The sequence below is a fragment of the Eubalaena glacialis genome, chromosome 11, assembly GCF_028564815.1.
Source record: "Eubalaena glacialis isolate mEubGla1 chromosome 11, mEubGla1.1.hap2.+ XY, whole genome shotgun sequence".
Classification (NCBI taxonomy): Eukaryota; Metazoa; Chordata; class Mammalia; order Artiodactyla; family Balaenidae; genus Eubalaena; species Eubalaena glacialis.
In genome coordinates, this window is record NC_083726.1 from 47,625,457 (window position 1) to 47,643,611 (window position 18,155).

The 18,155-nt window shown below is 38.4% G+C and overlaps 1 protein-coding gene across 3 annotated transcripts in view; it reads left to right on the top strand.

Moving 5' to 3' along the window:
• PTPRR (protein tyrosine phosphatase receptor type R) overlaps positions 1–18,155 on the top strand; it is a 381,027-nt gene that overhangs the window by 114,899 nt on the left and 247,973 nt on the right. For all 3 annotated transcript variants that reach the window (XM_061206587.1, XM_061206588.1, XM_061206589.1), the window contains exons 5-7: positions 4,289–4,355; positions 6,314–6,344; positions 8,546–8,774. In XM_061206587.1, coding sequence (XP_061062570.1) covers positions 8,723–8,774 — 52 coding nt within the window. In that variant the 5' untranslated portion in view covers positions 4,289–4,355; positions 6,314–6,344; positions 8,546–8,722. The remainder of the gene's footprint in view (positions 1–4,288; positions 4,356–6,313; positions 6,345–8,545; positions 8,775–18,155) is intronic.

An 18,155-nucleotide genomic window follows, 5' to 3' on the forward strand; every position in this document is an offset into this window, starting at 1 on the left:
ACTAGTTAGTAAATTTTAAAATAAAACAACCACTGCATATTGTTTGTGGATACTACAGTAGAGTTTAAAGATATGATTAGGAACTACAAATCATGAGAGTCATTACATTTGAGCAGGAAGGTAATAGGCATGAGAAGGTAGCTGTATTGTTAAGGTTTTAAAAAGAAACCAGAAGCAAAAATAATAATAATAATTTTTTAAAAGAAAGGAAATACACAATTACTTATAGCTCCTATTTATACAATTCAGTCCTTTTTACCCCATAGTATTTTTTGTGATGATAATTTCAGCATTAGTCAACTGAATTATCCAGGGATAATGAAAAAAGGGAACAAATACTCCTCATCCGTCTCCTGCTTTTCTTCATCATTCTTAGGATAGGCAGGAGTCTGATTGGAATGTACACATTTAGGTTTTTCCTAATTTGCTAAGAGTTGAGGTATAACTCAAAATCCCTGATGTCCTATTCCTGACACTTGGTTTGACACTTTAGAATTTCCTCTTTTAATGGGGCAGTGGCTTCACCAGTACTAGAACTGCCATGGCTATGTTAGGAATATTAGAACTTTCATTCTCCTGTACATGTTTCTAAATATTTTACAGGGTAAGTGAGTATCATTTGAATGCCTTTTCTTGCTTTGTAAAGCAGCTCACATTAATTGAAGAAGAGCTCTAAAAACTAAGAAGTCAAACATGGAATGCCATAGTGCAATGCTATGCAACAATTAAAAATAATGACATGGAAATGTGTTCCCACAATACTACTAGGTAAAGAAACAGTTTCCAAATCCATAGTATGATGTCATTGATGTAAAAATTAAGTTAAAGTTAATAATAATTATAAATACACGCATGCACAGACCCATATTTCCGCAGGGTAGGAGTAGAAGGGAACTAGACGTACCAAAATGCTACCAGTGTTTATCACCAGTTAATGGAATTCATGGCCACACTTTTTCCTTTCTTTTTGTATTGTCTACTGTTCAATGGATGTTTTTACTTTCGTAATTTAGAATGTTCAACTCAGACTGGAGACAATTAATTTAGATAAGGGTAAATTTCAGAAATATGGTGTCTGTTTTGCCCACTTCCTACCAATAGTGTGGTGAAGTTAGACTGCTATCTAATTATGTTTACAACTAATTCAAAAATAATTAAATTAATTTTATTTCCACATTTGTTACTGAATTTGGTTTTGAAGGGAGTATACTTTTCAATCTTCGTGATTATCACTTTTGGAACAGACCTAATATAAAATATGATTTAGTTTAAGTTCTGCAGTCAAAATCTAGGCTAGATTACTTACTTTCTTTTCTAAAGCAGAGTATGTCTAAGACTAGAGGATCCAGATGACTCCTTTCAAGAGGGATGATTTATATTTTTCTCCATTTGTATTAACAACAAAGTAGTATTTTGGTGGGCCCTTATTATATGGACTTGAATAAAAAAGACATTTTATTAAAATGTAAAATGAGGTTACTTCCTGTTCTATCCCCAAATAACAAAAAATCAAAATTATTTTTTAAGTTACTCTAAGAAACAGGACATTTGTAAAATCTTTATTCTCCAGCATTTGGACAATACCTAACCCACGTATTTTGATGCCATTTACCAAGCAAGAAACTGAGAACACAAAAATGCTTGCTCGGGTATTTTTCTCATTCTTTTCCTGCTTAGATTTCTCATCCATAATACATTGGATCGACTCTTTTGTTGGTAATTTAGTATAAGGGCAGTTCACAAAGTTTTTCTCTAAGTCTCTTAGGACGAATAAAATATCAACATATGCAACCACATTTCTAAATTAATAAGATGTTTATTTTACACTAAAAGCATGAAATAAAGAGTGGAATTCCATGTGATTGTGTCCATTGGGTAGTTGCAATCTCTGAATTTTTGTTATTTGCAAACTTGTATTACTGTAATTTGGAATCAGTGCAGCTAGAATTAATTTTAAAATTCTGGTGGAGAATTATTCATTTAGTCTAATTTGACATTTTTCCTACTGTATTTCTCTGTACATGCATAGTATATTTAAAGTCATGCTGGAAATTTTTTCTTAAACAGAGTGGTTTTCCAGGTTGGTTAAAATATCTATGGAATCATGAGAGCCTTTAGCTGTTCCTTCCTCCTGGAAGGTTCTTTAACCAGGGATCTGTTTTGATGACTCTTTCACCAACTTCAAGGCTCTGTTCTTTGCTTACCTTCTCCACGTGGCTTATCTTAAAGATCCTATTTAATTCTGCAAATTCCTTATACTCACATTTTGTCCCCATCCTCACTCCCCTAATTTCCCTTACTTTGATCTATGTTTTCCTTTCCCCATAGCAGTTATCAACTTTCACTGTACTATATAATTTAATTCTTTCTTATATTTACGGTTAAATGTGTAACTCTTCCTCCTAGAATGCAAGCATCGTGAGGGCAGGAGTCTTTGTCTTTTTTGTTTCAATAATATATCCCAAGAACTAAAAACACTTCCTGGATCATCACAGATACTCAATATATGTTTTTTTAAAATCATTTGAAATCAAATGACGTATCAATGAAAAGTCAGCAGATTATTTCACTGTTTTGTAGCATATCCCACTGTAACTTGACTTCAAATAATATTTTCTTGTATATTCACCGAACAGAGATACTGGTGTTGCTCCCGCACACATGGATTCTGTTGAATAAGTCAAAATCATGGCCATAGACAGATGACTGCTTAGTTATTTGAGGATATTAGTGGTCATGTTACAGTCATTTTTAGTAAGATTACCTCTAACTCTCCCTACCATGTTGTGGAGGAGTAGGTCTTTCACAAAGGGATATTTTAATCTAAAAATGTTTCTCAACCCTGAAGCATAGACTGATAAATTATCCTCTTCTCTCCTGTGGACATACAGCTGCAAGAATGACGGAAAGAAGGAACTATAAGACAGAGAGAACCGTGACTTTTAGTTCCTAAGAGTGAGCAGTCAGTGAGAGAGGCATGAAGGCCCATATTTAGGACATGTTCTTTCACATCATCTTATAGTTGTGGGAGAAAATAATGTAACAGAAATGGAGTGGCATTAAATGATCTAATCAAGCCATAGTTACACTCCCTGGATATTCTTAGTGTCTTGAGCTTTTGGTTGAATGAGTTGTTCCAAAACGGCCTCATTCAAGGAAATCCAAGAGAATGATCAAGCAATGTAGAAAATGTATTTGACTGGCCCTGCATAGCTGGTCTAAGCCGTAATTGAGGGCTCTCACATCTGTGTGCTGCTCGGGATGATGCATGGGGTAAGTGCATCCTGATTAGTGTCTTGGGATGGACAGAGAGCTAATGCAGAAGAGTCAGTGGTTTATAAATCTATTACCGACATCTTGGCTGAATCTGACCTTTGCAGTGCCAGAGTAGGCGACAGTACAATACACTGATACCAAGGGCTAGCTCCCAGGAAAGTGTATGCTTCATTTTGAATAAAATTTTAATGATGAACCAATAGCAGAATCTATAGGTACTCATAGCCTTCCTATCTTTGATATTTTGTATTTTACTAGGACAGCATATTTCACATGTATATAGAAGAATATATACCTTATTTTGGGTACCTAATTTTTTTCTTAGAATACATATTGCTGTCTTTATGTATTTGTGTATGTGTGCGTGTATCAAACACTTCAAATAGATAAATCTTAGCAAAACTAGAGCTGTGTTAGGTTGTAAAATTTAATTGTCATTAACCATCTTGATTGAAGTCTGTTTCTTGAGTTGAAAACACTGCATTTTCCATTTAAGTCTTGAAGTTAAGTCCTTCCATTAGTCAGGGAGTCAGTACAACAGAGTTGTTAAAGCATAGTGCTAGAGTCACCAGTCCTGACTTCTAATCCCAGCTACACCACTTACTGGCTGGATGACCATGCGCAAATTACTAGCCTTATTGAGTTTCAGTTTCTTCCTCCATCACAAAAGGAGAGTAACACCTCCCAGAGCTCTTGCGAGAGTTTGGAGTGAAAATATATATTTTGTAAATTGTAATGCTTTTCTTCCTCATTCTTAGTGCGCTTTTTATTTCACCATTTTCTTCACTGTATGCTCATACAGAAGAGTCGATTGTTCTGCTTTTTTGTGGTTAGGAAAAATATTTTTAAAAATTAATGGTGAAGCCACTCATCTGAACGTATCTTCCCCCGTGAATTTCCAGTTCATTCCGTTTGATCCTGGGCCATTCTACTCTGAATACAGCTTAATTCACATCAATTCTTTAATTTGTAAAGATAAATTATTGCTCTTCTTTTTCCCTCTTATCTATAGATATCTCTCAGGCAGAAGGAAAGAGACTTCATGATTGATAAAGTGGCTCTGTGAAGCATGGTGCAGGGTAAGAACATTATGGATCTCAGTAACATGTTGGGCATCGTCACCTATTGCTCCTGTGCACATTGGGAAGTTCCTTGAAGTCATTTCACTGTCTCGTGTCTCTTCCACCAGCTCACACAATCCCACACCTGCTCACCCAGCTGGACTTAGCTCATTTACTGTTCTCCACTAACAGCTTCTTGCCTGCTACACATTCCCACCTCCGCTGCCCCCCTCCAAGAAGAGATAATCTCCTCTGGGAATTCCCCTGCAGTCCAGTAGTTAAGACTCCGCACTTTCATTGCCGAGGGCACGGGTTTGATCCCTGGTCAGGGAACTAAGATCCCACAAGCTGCGCTGTGACAGCCAAAAAATAATAATAATAATAAAAATAAAGTCAATCCATTAAAAAAAGAAACAGAGATAATCTCCTCTGTCCTGCTCTACATTACTTTAAGCATCCTTCTCATTAAGTTCTTCTAAGCGTGATTCTACCTGCTGTGTGTCTTTGTTCACTAGATGCTAGACCCCGGCATCCACTGCCACAAGCAGTGCTTCACCTTTCTGGAGACAATCTCCTATGGGTGTTTCTCACCAGACCTTTACTGCCAGGTCTAGGGTCAGTGTCTTCTGCTCTGGCCCTGATCTAATTCTAGTGAGCTGCCTACAACTGGCACTATTCATGTTTATTATATGTGCAGTAGTATATCATAGTGGTTTGGTATCAATTTATCTGATCGCGCATCCTAACTCTAGCAATTTACCTTTTGGTTGATTACCTACTACTTGATTTGGGGCAAGTTACTTCTCTGTGCCTCAATTGTCTCATCTCTAAAATGAGACGATGATAATGCCTCCTTGTAGGGGTGTTTATAAAGTTTAAATGGGACATGCATATGCTTAGAATAGAGCCTGGCACACAGGAAGCACTAATCAGTGTTAGCTCTCATTGTATTTAAATCATAATCATAATCAAATAATTTATATAGGAAACTCTAACAGTCAATGGATCCAATTTCTTTAAAGTGTCCTGGGGAAAGATGGCCAATATGAATGGTTTTCATCCATTTATAGACATGTTAATGCGGAGACTCATAGCAGTTATATTTGGTTTGAGGACAGGCTCTGAAAGGCTTCTTTCCTGTATAAATTCTTCCTGACTCTCACCTCATAAGAAACAGAGATTGTGCATTTTTGGGGGAGAAAAAGTCCACATGACAGTAATTTTCTGTTTCTCTTTCAAAATGTAAATGATTTCCTTTAGGACACAGCTCTGTAGGCCAGTACCAATTTGCATGGCTCTCTCATATTAATTTCCATGCTTCTTTACATTGGAACTTTTTTAAACTTTGGCACAGTTTGTTAACCAAGGTTCTTCTCTAAAACACCAAATTGCCTTCACTAGTGTTAGATCACAGGTCAAGGGAAAGCAGCATCTATGGACTCACAGAGAATATGTCTCAAAGAAGTAAGGGATTGACTTTTCACTAACTGGCTAATTCAGTTACTGTCCATTGACTTCACATATCATGGGATCAAATCTATTGAAGGTATATAAGGTCAACTCACCAAGGAATATGAATTTTTTTGCTCCTTTATCTTTTTCAAGTAAATTAATAATTACTATCCAGTCACGAAAATTACATCTTGAGGTTATTTTTACCATGCTGAACTATTCTAGTAGTATATCTAGTCGAATTAGAAATTGGGAATTTTGCTGTGAAGGGGATTTTCATGCACAGTTTAATAATTCAGCTACCTGCACCCCTGGGCAAAATAAATAGCTGGCTGAATGCTTGTTGGCAAAGTCACAAAAAATTATATTATTTGGAACTTTAAATGTCCCCCCCCAAATAAATGTTGGGATTATCTGTGGGAAAGCAAAGGGTTCAGGGCATTATAGCAGCATTTTTTCATTACCGTATGTGCATTTTCTTCTTGGAGAGCTATGTAAGCGTGGTAAATTTTTTTTTTTTTTAGGGAGGAAGAAAATAAGAGAAGCACACCCACTGTAAGTGGACTACAGTTATTTCGCCTCAACTCTCAGCCCTGCAGCAATTCTAGTACATGATGTTAGATGAGAAGGGCTACTCCTCTAAGTTTTAAACACAGCTAAATATCTACTTAGTAAGAATTCGAAAGGGTCAGGATAATTGTCAAATTGAATTTTATCAGCTAATTGCTTTTGATTTATTCATTTTTTTGAGCACCTGTTTTGTGTGAGGCACTACTGTTCTAGTCAGTTGGCATACATCAGAGAATAAGATTGTCAAAGATATCTGCCATTGTAGAGGTTGGATTCCATTGTGGGAAGGGGGGCTAAGGAAAGAGATAATAAATGATAGATGTAATAAGTAATTCTTTTGGTATGTTAGAAACTGATATATGCTGTGGGGAGAGGAGACTGGGGAAAAGTGAATCTACAGTAGGGAAAGAGGTTACAGCTTAGAGAGGTTTTGGGCAAAACGGTAGTGCCACAGAAATGGTATGTGACACACCCATGTGGAGAAGTGGAGGAGCTGGAGTAGTAAAGCTGCATTTATCTCTATTTTCAGCATAGAAGTCCTGTCAACGTATTAAAAATACATTTCATTCTCCCCCTTCTCTCAACTATTTGAGTGTAATCCCTAGCCTTGCCTCTCAGTGCTAGAGAGAAAACAAATTATAAAGGAAATGATACTGCCTGGGCTCTGATCCTGTGACATCCTGTCTAATTTAAGCTCTTGTGGGTAGCATGTTTCCCATTAGTTGTCCCAATTCACAGTGGATGGAGGAAGAAAGCATTGAATGAGATATGCAGTTCAATTCAACAAGCACTTACTCCTACCTCTTATTTACCTAGAACCACTTTGTTCAATTTAAGTCATACAAAGATGCAGAAGTTCTTAGGGAGCCTTGGGCTGTGTTGTAAGACGAACCACAGATGAATTAATATAAAAGAAAAATATGAGGCAATGCTTAGCAAATGTGTATACATTCAAGTGTGGAAGAGAAATATTGTAATCTGGAGTTAGCCCAGGGCTTTCTGGAAAAGTGAGATCAAGGTTAGACCTTTTTAAACTTGAATGTGGTACTGAAGCAAGTGGGAGTAATTGGGGAAGGGGCAATAGCATCCCATGAAGACACAGAGGCAGAAAAGTCAGAGCTGCTGGGATAGTTAATGGAGAAAGTCTGGCCAAGGGACTTCATGACTAGGAGTAATTAGCCACTGGAATAACAGAAGCATCTCCACACTCCAATGTCACAGATGAGGGGGGAGGAACACCTGTATTAGACTGTTGCAGCCTCCCTAGAGACGCAGAGCTGCACGGCAGGAGACCAGTTACAGAGGTGATTCTATTACCCTTCCCCTTAGAAAGTAAAAATGGAGGCTAAAGATAATTATCTCCAAAAAAACAAAAAGGTGCCTTCTTCTCATCAATTACATGGATATATCCTACTTCTGTCACTATGGTCATTGACTTTGAGCTTGAGAAAGTTTAAAAACAGGGACGGCGCTGGAGAGAGGGGAAAGAGAAAAGGGACCGTGTTGGAAAGAAGGCACCCCCAGGATGCGCGTTTACTGCTTACACCCAGCAGGCTGCCCCATGACCGCTCCCCCTGGCAGCCCTGCTTAGTGGAAGACACCTGTACTCTATTCCCATAGGCAGCCTGGAGAAGCTGGGCAATCTGCGGCCCAGGAAACGTCAACTGCTAGCAGTGAGCTCTGTCCACGTGTAAACCAAGATTTGGGAAGGAGCAGGGTGGGTGTAGGGGTTGACGCTTTCTTAGGCTCTCTCCTCTGGTTCCTCAGATGGGGCCCTCATCTAGTCCCACCCCCACGTTTTGGACAGATGCTGTATCCCTGACAACCGTCCCAAGATGCTTCCCCCCCACCTCCCCGCCCCGCGGTGGAGGCTGCTCCCCTCGCAGCCGTAGCTAAGACCCGGAAAAGTGGAATTTCACTTTGAAACTCCCGTGCGTGCGGCGCGAGGGCCAGCGCTGGGCATGCTCAGTAGCCGCGGCGCGGCGGGGCTGCTGCTCGCGCTGCGCTGGCCTCGGGCGCCAGGGCTGGCGCGGGAGCGCCCCCCCCCCCCTCCCCGCGCCTTCCCCTCCGCGCCTGCGGAGCTTCCAGAAGGCCGAGCAGTAGCGGCTCCCAGGGCGTCGGCCCCCGCCCTCCGCCGCCCAGCTCTCCGCCGCGTCCTACTCCTCTTCCTCTCCTCCTCTCTTAAGGAGGCGAAGCTGGTGCTTCCTTCTGTGGGCGGCACACACGGCTCTGCCAGCCCGAGCCGAGGACCTGCGAATGAATCCCGGAGACCAGAGGACCATCGGCGGGGGCTCTTTCCAATAACACTTTGCCTGAAGTGGCGTCGTGGCTGAGTTTCTCCTCCACCTCTCAATGCAAACACTATGCGGAGAGCGGTTGGCTTCCCTGCGCTGTGCCTGCTTCTTCACGCTGCAGGTAAGGGGTTGCCGGGCATAGAGCCAGAGATGTGGATGCGATGGGAGAGTGCACATGCTTGAGGACTGTAGGAAAAGCCTGCTTCGCGAAGAAAGCCTTAGGAAGGCAAAGCAGGACAGTGCTGACAGGAAAGCGGTGAGGGAGTCATGCACCTGTTGGAAGACTGAGGCCGAAAACTTAAAGCTAAAATCAGCTCTTGATTTTTCCTTACCTCGTATGAACATTTTCAGTACGAATAGAGGTTTGCTTGCTCCACCCCTCCCCTCCATGTAGACTCCCAGATTTTGTTTCTAGGCTCTGCACTTGACTGCCAGTTTTTCAGGAGGCAGACAAGACATCCTGCTGGATGTAACCTTTTCTACTGCAGCGGCTACATCCGTAAGGTCTCTTGGTTTAGCGAGAGCTCACAGGGATGCACTGGCTGTAACCTGATGGACCACATCTCCTCCGCAAAGATCGAAATACATGGTTCGCATTAATGATGCCGCTCCAGGCTCCTTTGGCCCCTGCTCTTGTCAGTCGAATTTTCTAAACCAATGAGAGGAGTGAAAGATTTAAAATAAGACCCTCTCTTCTCTTTCAGCATCATGGTCAGGTTGCGAGGGCACTAGACAGAAACCCAATCACAATTTCAAAGCTGACAACCCCGGGGTCGACACTGTCCCTGGGACAGATTTGATGAGGTCTAGCCAGGAGTGACAGTGAGACTGATTCCCAAATATAAACATATTTGATACCAGTATCAGGTAGAAGCAAACCTTAGGAAGTACCTGGGGAATTTTATATGCGATGTTGCTACAAACCCTGCTTTTTGGATACATGCAGCCTCTATGTAATGCAAGGACTTGCTGGACTGAATCCTTTATCATTTTTACACACACGTGAACCAAAATAGAATATGGCAGAGAGATTTTAGGAACCCTACTGCGACAGCAGTTGTCCATGCAGTATCCCTGTAGCAATCAAGGACTAGGTATTTTCCTAGAGTTTGCCTGTTATCCAACCACACACATTCATTCATTCTTTCAACCAACATTTATTGAGTATGTACTACATTCCAGGGGTAATGAATAAAAATAATGGTTGCAAAATTACAATTTTTGTGTTATCTTTTAAAAAGAGTGTGGGTGAGTCCTTTTCTGTGTGGGTGATAATGAGAGTGAAATATGGTACTTCCTTATTTCTAGCTAATGCTATTTTAACGTATTGTGAATCTCTTGAACAAGTAGTGTTTAGGGACATTCAGGCTATAGTTAAGTACCCATGTTAATTGTATAATTATGATGTTATATTGTGGAATTTTCAGTAGTTCTTTGATACCTTTTGAAAATGAGGAAATAGCTATGACTTGGTTATTAAATTATTTGCAAACAGTTATAGTGAATACTTTTATTACCACATACAATTCTTTAATGTTGAAATATAGGATGAAAATATACACATTGGGTTGAGTTTTATTTACATTATTGTTTTATTGTAGCACTGATACAAACATCTATTACTGAAAAAGCCTCACTTCCTGTCAATTTAGCTGATTTAGCTGATCTATGAAAAATTTTAGTGTCGTTATTTTTAAAGCTAATATATAACATTTCTAAAGATAACATTTAATATATATCTTGAGTAATTATAACTTAAAAGCTATAAAAGCTATAGATAAAACTAAGCAGGTGGAAAACATTTCTAAATTTATTGTAGATGAATATTTGGGATGAGGAAATAGAAGACTTTTGTTCATCAAAGGAGAAACCTAGATGTCTGTAGCCCTAGATTGTACCTGGAGTTCTGCCAAAAGGGTATATTACCAAAGACAAACCAGTCCAATTCTACTTTGACTTTTTAATTTGCAAAAAAAAAAAAAAAAAAAAATTATTTAATCAATTTGAATTTAATAAGGCAATGCATTGAAGGCTATCTTCAGATTTCAGTTGCAAGATGCTGTATAGAAATTAATTATATTCATATTTATTGTAGTGCTTTTGATAGGTGTTTTTTCACAGCAGATTGCAAGTTTAATATTGTGGTTGTCTTGCCAGTTTCATTTTGAATGCATTTTAATTTAAACAGCAATTTGTGGGTCACAAGCTGTCATCAGATTAAAATTCATCACAGTTATCTAAATAACATTGTTAGGACTTTTCATTAGAACTGAGACAAACCAGATTTCTTGATCTCAGCTCCTGTAGATTTGGGTAATAAGAAAATGAGTAAGTGGGAGGGCAAAGATCAAGAAGTCAGTGATTGTCTCTACTTGTTGAATGTCTGATTTGGCCTCTCTTACAAAAGGTTCTCCTCTCAGGAGAGAAGTGAGCTTTATAAAGAAGGGAAGTGAATTCTACAGAGTCAGGCCTTTTTGGCTGAAAAGCTAATTGATCCATTTTGGTTATGCCCAGGGTACCAGCAACTACTTTATACTGGTGGAACTGATGACAGGTTACACCCCTTTTGGGATGGGAGAAATTGGCTGCCAGGATGTGAGTGCTCTTTGTAGCTATAATAGGAACTGTTGACTTCAGTAGTCATTCTCCTAATGATAAGTAGCAAACTGTTTTCAACTTGAGCGTCATCTCCAATTATTTGGTCATGATCTCCTGGGTCACTATGCAAAAAAAAAAAAAAAATTTTTTTTTAAAAATTCTGACCAACCCTGAGTTCTGATTGCCTTAACAGTGAAAAGTATTGTATCTGTTTGTAATGTCTGTGGGAACAAAAAGGGGAAGAGGGGGTACAATGCTGTGTAATTAACATCTCTGGGTAAGATAACCTTAACGAATTACTGAGCATGGAGCTTTTTAGAGACCCTGGACTCAACTCTTATCTGTGGCGGCTGATTTTCATAGATGTCCTTAATGAGAAATTGTTAGCTATTGTCCATCTAACTGCTTAGTGTACAGGTGAGAAAACTATGATCCAGTAAATAATCGCTGCTAATTACTTTAAAGTGCCAATTAACAGTATAGCCAGGGTAAAAACCTAGGTTTCCAGGCCTGTGATTGCACACTATATAAAATCCTACACTGTTTCTGACAGTTGAGGCCACCATTGAGATAGTGGTGCCAGATTATTTTTCCCTAACTGTCCCCATTCTTCTTCTTTTTTTTTTTTATATCTTTATTGGAGTATAATTGCTTTACAATGGTGTGTTAGTTTCTGCTTTATAACAAAGTAAATCAGTTATACATATACATATGTTCCCATATCTCTTCCCTCTTGCATCTCCCTCCCTCCCACCCTCCCTATCCCACCCCTCTAGGTGGTCACAAAGCACCGAGCTAACCTCCCTGTGCTATGCGGCTGCTTCCCACTAGCTATCTATTTTACATTTGGTAGTGTATATATGTCCATGCCACTCTCTCACCCTGTCACATCTTACCCCTCCCCCTCCCCATATCCTCAAGTCCATTCTCTAGTAGGTCTGTGTCTTTATTCCCGCCTTGCCACTAGTTTCTTCATGACCTTTTTTTTTTTTCCTTAGATTCCATATATATGTGTTAGCATACTGTATTTGTTTTTCTCTTTCTGACTTACTTCACTCTGTATGACAGACTCTAACTCCATCCACCTCACTACAGATACCTCCATTTCATTTCTTTTTATGGCTGAGTAATATTCCATTGTATATATGTGCCACATCTTCTTTATCCATTCATCCGATGATGGACACTTAGGTTGCTTCCATGTCCTGGCTATTGTAAACAGAGCTGCAATGAACATTTTGGTACATGACTCTTTTTGAATTATGGTTTTCTCAGGGTATATGCCCAGTAGTGGGATTGCTGGGTCGTATGGTAATTCTATTTTTAGTTTTTTAAGGAACCTCCATACTGTTTTCCATAGTGGCTGTATCAATTTACATTCCCACCAACAGTGCAAGAGGGTTCCCTTTTCTCCACACCCTCTCCAGCATTTATTGTTTGTAGATTTTTTGATGATGGCCATTCTGACCAGTGTGAGATGATATCTCATTGTAGTTTTGATTTGCATTTCTCTAATGATTAATGATGTTGAGCATTCTTTCATGTGTTTGTTGGCAATCTGTATATCTTCTTTGGAGAAATGTCTATTTAGGTCTTCTGCACATCCCATTCTTTACCTTTCTGTGAACCAACATAATGTATAAACTTCTGTTGAAAAGACCACTTCAGGAATATCCAAGAAGGCAGCTAAAAGCTACCCAATAATATGGATGGCAAAAATATTATGTGGAAGAGTCATAGATAACTTTTCTTCAGTGTTTCTTCTCTTTCTTTGCCCAAAGAACTATATTCTGTTTCAGGAGATGATATTTATTGGGTAGTATTTTAGTTGCAAAGGAGTGAATGTCTTGGGATATCTTGAAAATTATCATGTGAAAGCTTTCTTTTTCCTATTGAATAGCTAATAAGACATAGAAGCTGATGTCAATGGATTACTCTCTCGTCAAGCTCTGGAAAAGGTTCTTTCAAATTCTACATTGTTCTTACTATTGGCCTTTCTGGATGGCACAGAGACTACCTTCAGTATATCTTCTGAAGATGCCTCTTCATTCTCAGAGAAGTGCATAGTCAGTTTCTCTAGTCTTTAAGAGGGAAGAGTTCCTATGGGATCAAGAGGATCAGGGAAGTCACTTGCAGAAACACCACCCTCAAAAGAAAGGGTAGACGGATAGGAAAATATGTTTTAAGATGTCTTTTCTCAAAGAGGAGTCCCTTAGAACTCCCGAATTGGTTTTTCCTGTTCAAAGTCACTCAACGAAGTCCTTACACTGGCCCAAGTTCTACTCTGTTCTCTCCCCCCATTACCTCTCTGATATCTCTCACTGCTTTCCTCTTTTTTGTCTCTCTCCAGCTACAGTAGTCTCCTTCCTATTCCAAGAAGATGCCAGGTACTTGCCCACCTCCCAAAAAAGTTTTGTTGATTTCTTTGCCTGAACTATCCTTTCTCTGTATTTCCATGGCTTAATCCCTCAATTTTAGGTCTTTGCTCAAGGGTTACTTTCTCAGTGAAGCCCTCACTGGCTATCCTAATTAATATTTCATATCCCACCCCCAAAAATCCCTCAGACACCCCTTCCCTGCTTTACTTTTTAAATTAATTTTATGAAGAATAGTTGATTTACAATGTTGTGTTAATTTCTGCTGTACAGCAAAGTGACTCAGTTATGCATATATATTCTTTTTCATATTCTTTTCCATTCTGGTTTATCACAGGATATTGAATATAGTTCCCTGTGCTATACAGTAGGACCTAGTTGTTTATCCATTCTATATACAATAGTTTACAACTGCTAATCCAACACTCCCAGTCCTTCCCTCCCCCACCCCTCTCCCCCTTGGCAACCACAAGTCTGTTCTCTGTGTCTGTGAATCTGTTTCTGTTTTGTAGATGTGTTCATTTGTGTCGTGTTTAAGGTTCCACATATAAGTGATATCATATGGTGTTTGTCTTTCCCTTTCTGACTTACTTCACTTAGTATGGTAATTTCTAGGTCCATCCATGTTGCTGCAAATGGCATTATATCATTCTTTTTTATGGCTGAGTAATATTCCATTGTATATGTATATATACCACATCTTCTTTATCCATTCATCTGTTGATGGGCATTTAGGTTGTTTCCATGTCTTGGCTATTGTAAATAGTGCTACTCCTGCTTTACTTTTTTTTACCAGAGGTCTTTCACCATCTATCATACCAAATATTTTACTTATTTATTTTGTTAATGTGGTTCCCCCTCTCCCCATTAAAATATAAGTAACTTGAAGGCAGAGGTATTTGTCTGTTTTGTTTACTGCTGTTTTTACTGCAGATTCTGCCCAGCCTAGCACTGGGGGTGGGGAGTAGTGCCTGGCATAAAACTCCTAAAGATTAAATAAATACATTGAATAAATAAAAACAACACAGTAATATTTCTGGTCTCCTCTTTTTGCATTTAGTTTCTTCTTGGCACTCATGCAAGTCACCTTGTCAGCTTAGCCACTTCCAGCATGAACTTCAGCAGAGCTCATTTATCCAAAACTCAAGTTGCTCCCCAGGAGTCTCATATGCCCAGGGGACATACCATCTCAAACAGACTTTGCTACTTTGGGAATTGAAGGGCAACTGGGGGTGAGCTTGAACTACTTATAAACTCAGTGGCAAAGTCCTTCCAGCTGATTGCCAGATGCTGTACAGCCCAAATGCCTTGCTGGTTGGCTATACTTTTACTTCTTAGTAAAATGCTCTGTACATATGGGGATGGCTATAGTTATATGAAAGGATTCATACAGCTAATTTACAAGCAGGGTTTAAGGCACTAGGACAAACCTATCTACTTCTTTGAGGCATAGGTATATGTATACAGTAAGTCCCCTACATATGAACGAGTTCCATTCCGAGAGCATGTTGGTAAGTCCAATTTGTTCGAAAGTTCCACAAAGTTAGCCCAGGTACCCAACTAACACAATCGGCTATAAAGTACTGTACTGAAATAGGTTTATAGTACTGTCCTGTAATAGGTTTATAATACTTTTCACACAAATAATACATAAAAAACAAACACAAAAAATAAAGAAAACATTTTAAATTTTACAGTACAGTACCTTGAAAAGTACAGTAGTACAATACAACAGCTGGCATACAGGGGCATGTTCACATCTTTGAAAGTTCGCAACTTGTACCCTACCTTTGCTGTTTTCATCCAAAAGTTCACCAAGTCTACTCACCAACTCTTCTCCACTTTCCGTGTCCACATCACTGCCTTGTGCTAGGTCCTTATTTCTCATATAGTATTTCACAATAACCTACCATCAAATCCATCCTTCATAATGAAGTCAGAGGTAAAACTTGAAAAAGCATACCCGATCACATTCTTTCTTTGTAAGATTCTCTAATACAGCTATTTCCTTTTCTCTTAGAATAAACCCAAACTTATTAGCATGGGAAAATCTTTTACTAACTCCATCTTTATTTCCTGTCATCATGTTCTGCTTTGCACACTATTATCATATTAAGTGCAAATTTCTTTTGGTTTGCTATGCCTCTCATCCTTTTCACATACTGTTCTATTTATCTTAAATACCCAACTCTGCTTCTTTTTCTAGATAACTTTTTTCTCCAACTTCAAATCTTGGTCATTGCCTACTTTGAGAACCCTTCCTGTGACACCCCACCTCATTCAAGTAGCTTTCCTAGGTTTTCCTTTTAGGCCCTGTATATTTCTCTATTAATGCACTTAACCTGAGTATTTAAAAATTTTGAGGACAATAACAGAATTGTAGCTTTTATCTCTATATACCAATAGCATAGAACTTGTTATCTAGTACACCATCAATAAATGTTGAATGAATGAATAAACATATTCAGGATGTATTAGACAAAATAAATTATGATTAATTTATATTGACAGATTGTATCTCATTTTGATGATCATAAAGAGTAGAATTGACTTTACTACTGCTCTTTCAATCCAATTTACATTTATTGGTTACAAAGAAGTGGAAATGGGGCAGAAAAGCTTTCATTTAAACATAGTCTGTTTAAGGTAAGTTTGTGTTCTACAGGCGTGATGCGCATTGTAGTGGAGTTGTTTTTTGAACTCCTCCTAGATAGATAGACATTCCTATATGATATTCTAGTACTACTTCAGGATGGGAATGAGATGAATGTCTTTATTTTAAAGAGACCAAAGAATTAGGTAAGGTACATAGCATGATAGTTTTGCACTAAGGAACGGACCCAGAACCCCTGACTCTGATTACTGATTGGTTATCAGCTACCTTGTAATAACAAACATGAGCGACTTACACATTCAAAATCAGGTGGGAGTGTGAGGCAGTGGGTTCGGAGACCAAAAATAATCCAACCCTCCCTTAATTCCCCCAAACAGAAACCAAACCATCACAGAAAATTTCTGAGTATTTGGATCGTTTTATACATTTTTTCTCTCTCTTTATATATAGACAAAATCTTTATAAAACCATAAACAATTTTTATGGGAGCCATGCTTATACCTGAAGAATGGAGACTGATTTATGAATTATAAAAAGTCACTTTTTATGAGATGATGGGATCACACATCAAAGGCTCATTTATTGCCATTGGTATTAATGATAACATGGATGTTATGTTTCATGGTAAGTTTATTGTTAAATCTCTTAAAAGCTGTCTGTAAAGCCTGATTCAAAAGGTAGAGAAAACCATTTTCCCCTTTAAAAGACGATTTTGAAAGATCCCACTTGGCCATGAGTGCATTCTTCATCTTCAAAGTACTTAGACAAATGCTGACACACTTAGAGTAGCACTGATGTTCCCCAACAAAAGGGATTTTAATAGCCTGAAAAAATGTAATGGTAATATATTATTTTAAGATCAAATTTCCTAATGCTTATTAACCAAATAATGTAACTGTAAGTGTCTATTATTGAGATACTTGCCACAGAATGACAATTAGCAAACTTATATTATGAATATTAGCACTTTCCATTTAAATAATTTTTTATTCATAATGGCTATCTAGACTTTTCTCATAATCAAATCTCATTTGACTTCAATTTATTAAGATGTTGATATCCATTAAAATTGCAGCCACATGGACCAACAACAAAACAAAACTAACTGTTTACATGAAGCCATACGTCTAGATCAATATGTCTAATTGCACTGAAGTAGATGCCAAGTTCATTGGGGACATGAATTATTTTTTGTCTTAGTTCAGACCTGAAGCAATGTACATTTGCTGACTTAAATGTGCAGAATGGCTTAAGGCAGCCCTAAACTACTGATTCTTTGGAAAAGATCAATAAATGAGCACAGAGTAAGAGCGTCTCACAGTGATTTACTGGCCTGTACAGCAACATGTATAGAATAAGACTCTACAGCTATTTCACTGCAGTAATGATCCAGTTCCAAATGAAGACTAGAGGGGACATGAAGCAATGCCCATAACTGCACAGAGTCAGCTCCCATCACTGGGGTTACTTTCACTTAACCTGGGAAAGATGCTGAATACAAAGTATGCCAAACATCATGATGAGTTAGTTTGAAAGGCCATCAATCCATCAATATAAAGGTGTGGTTTTAAGTTAAAGTAGTTCACCTTCTTGGTCTTGTTGATTACAGACAGTGTTTTTATTCTCCCTGGAAGAAAATGAAATAGCGTAAGCAGAGAAGTAAAAAGAAAATTGAAATAAAGGAGAAAATGCCATATTTTTAGATGACTTTTAGCAGAATAAGGTAGTAGTTAAGAGCATGTATATTGTGGTCCAGCTCAAATCCAGGCATGATCACTTACTATCTCTGTAACTTAGGGCAACTTAATCTTTCCAAGTCTCAATTTCCTCTTTTTAAAATGGAGATCAGGTACTATACAACTGTAGGGTTGTTGTTGTGTGTTAAACAGGATAATGTAATGTAAAATAAACTGTG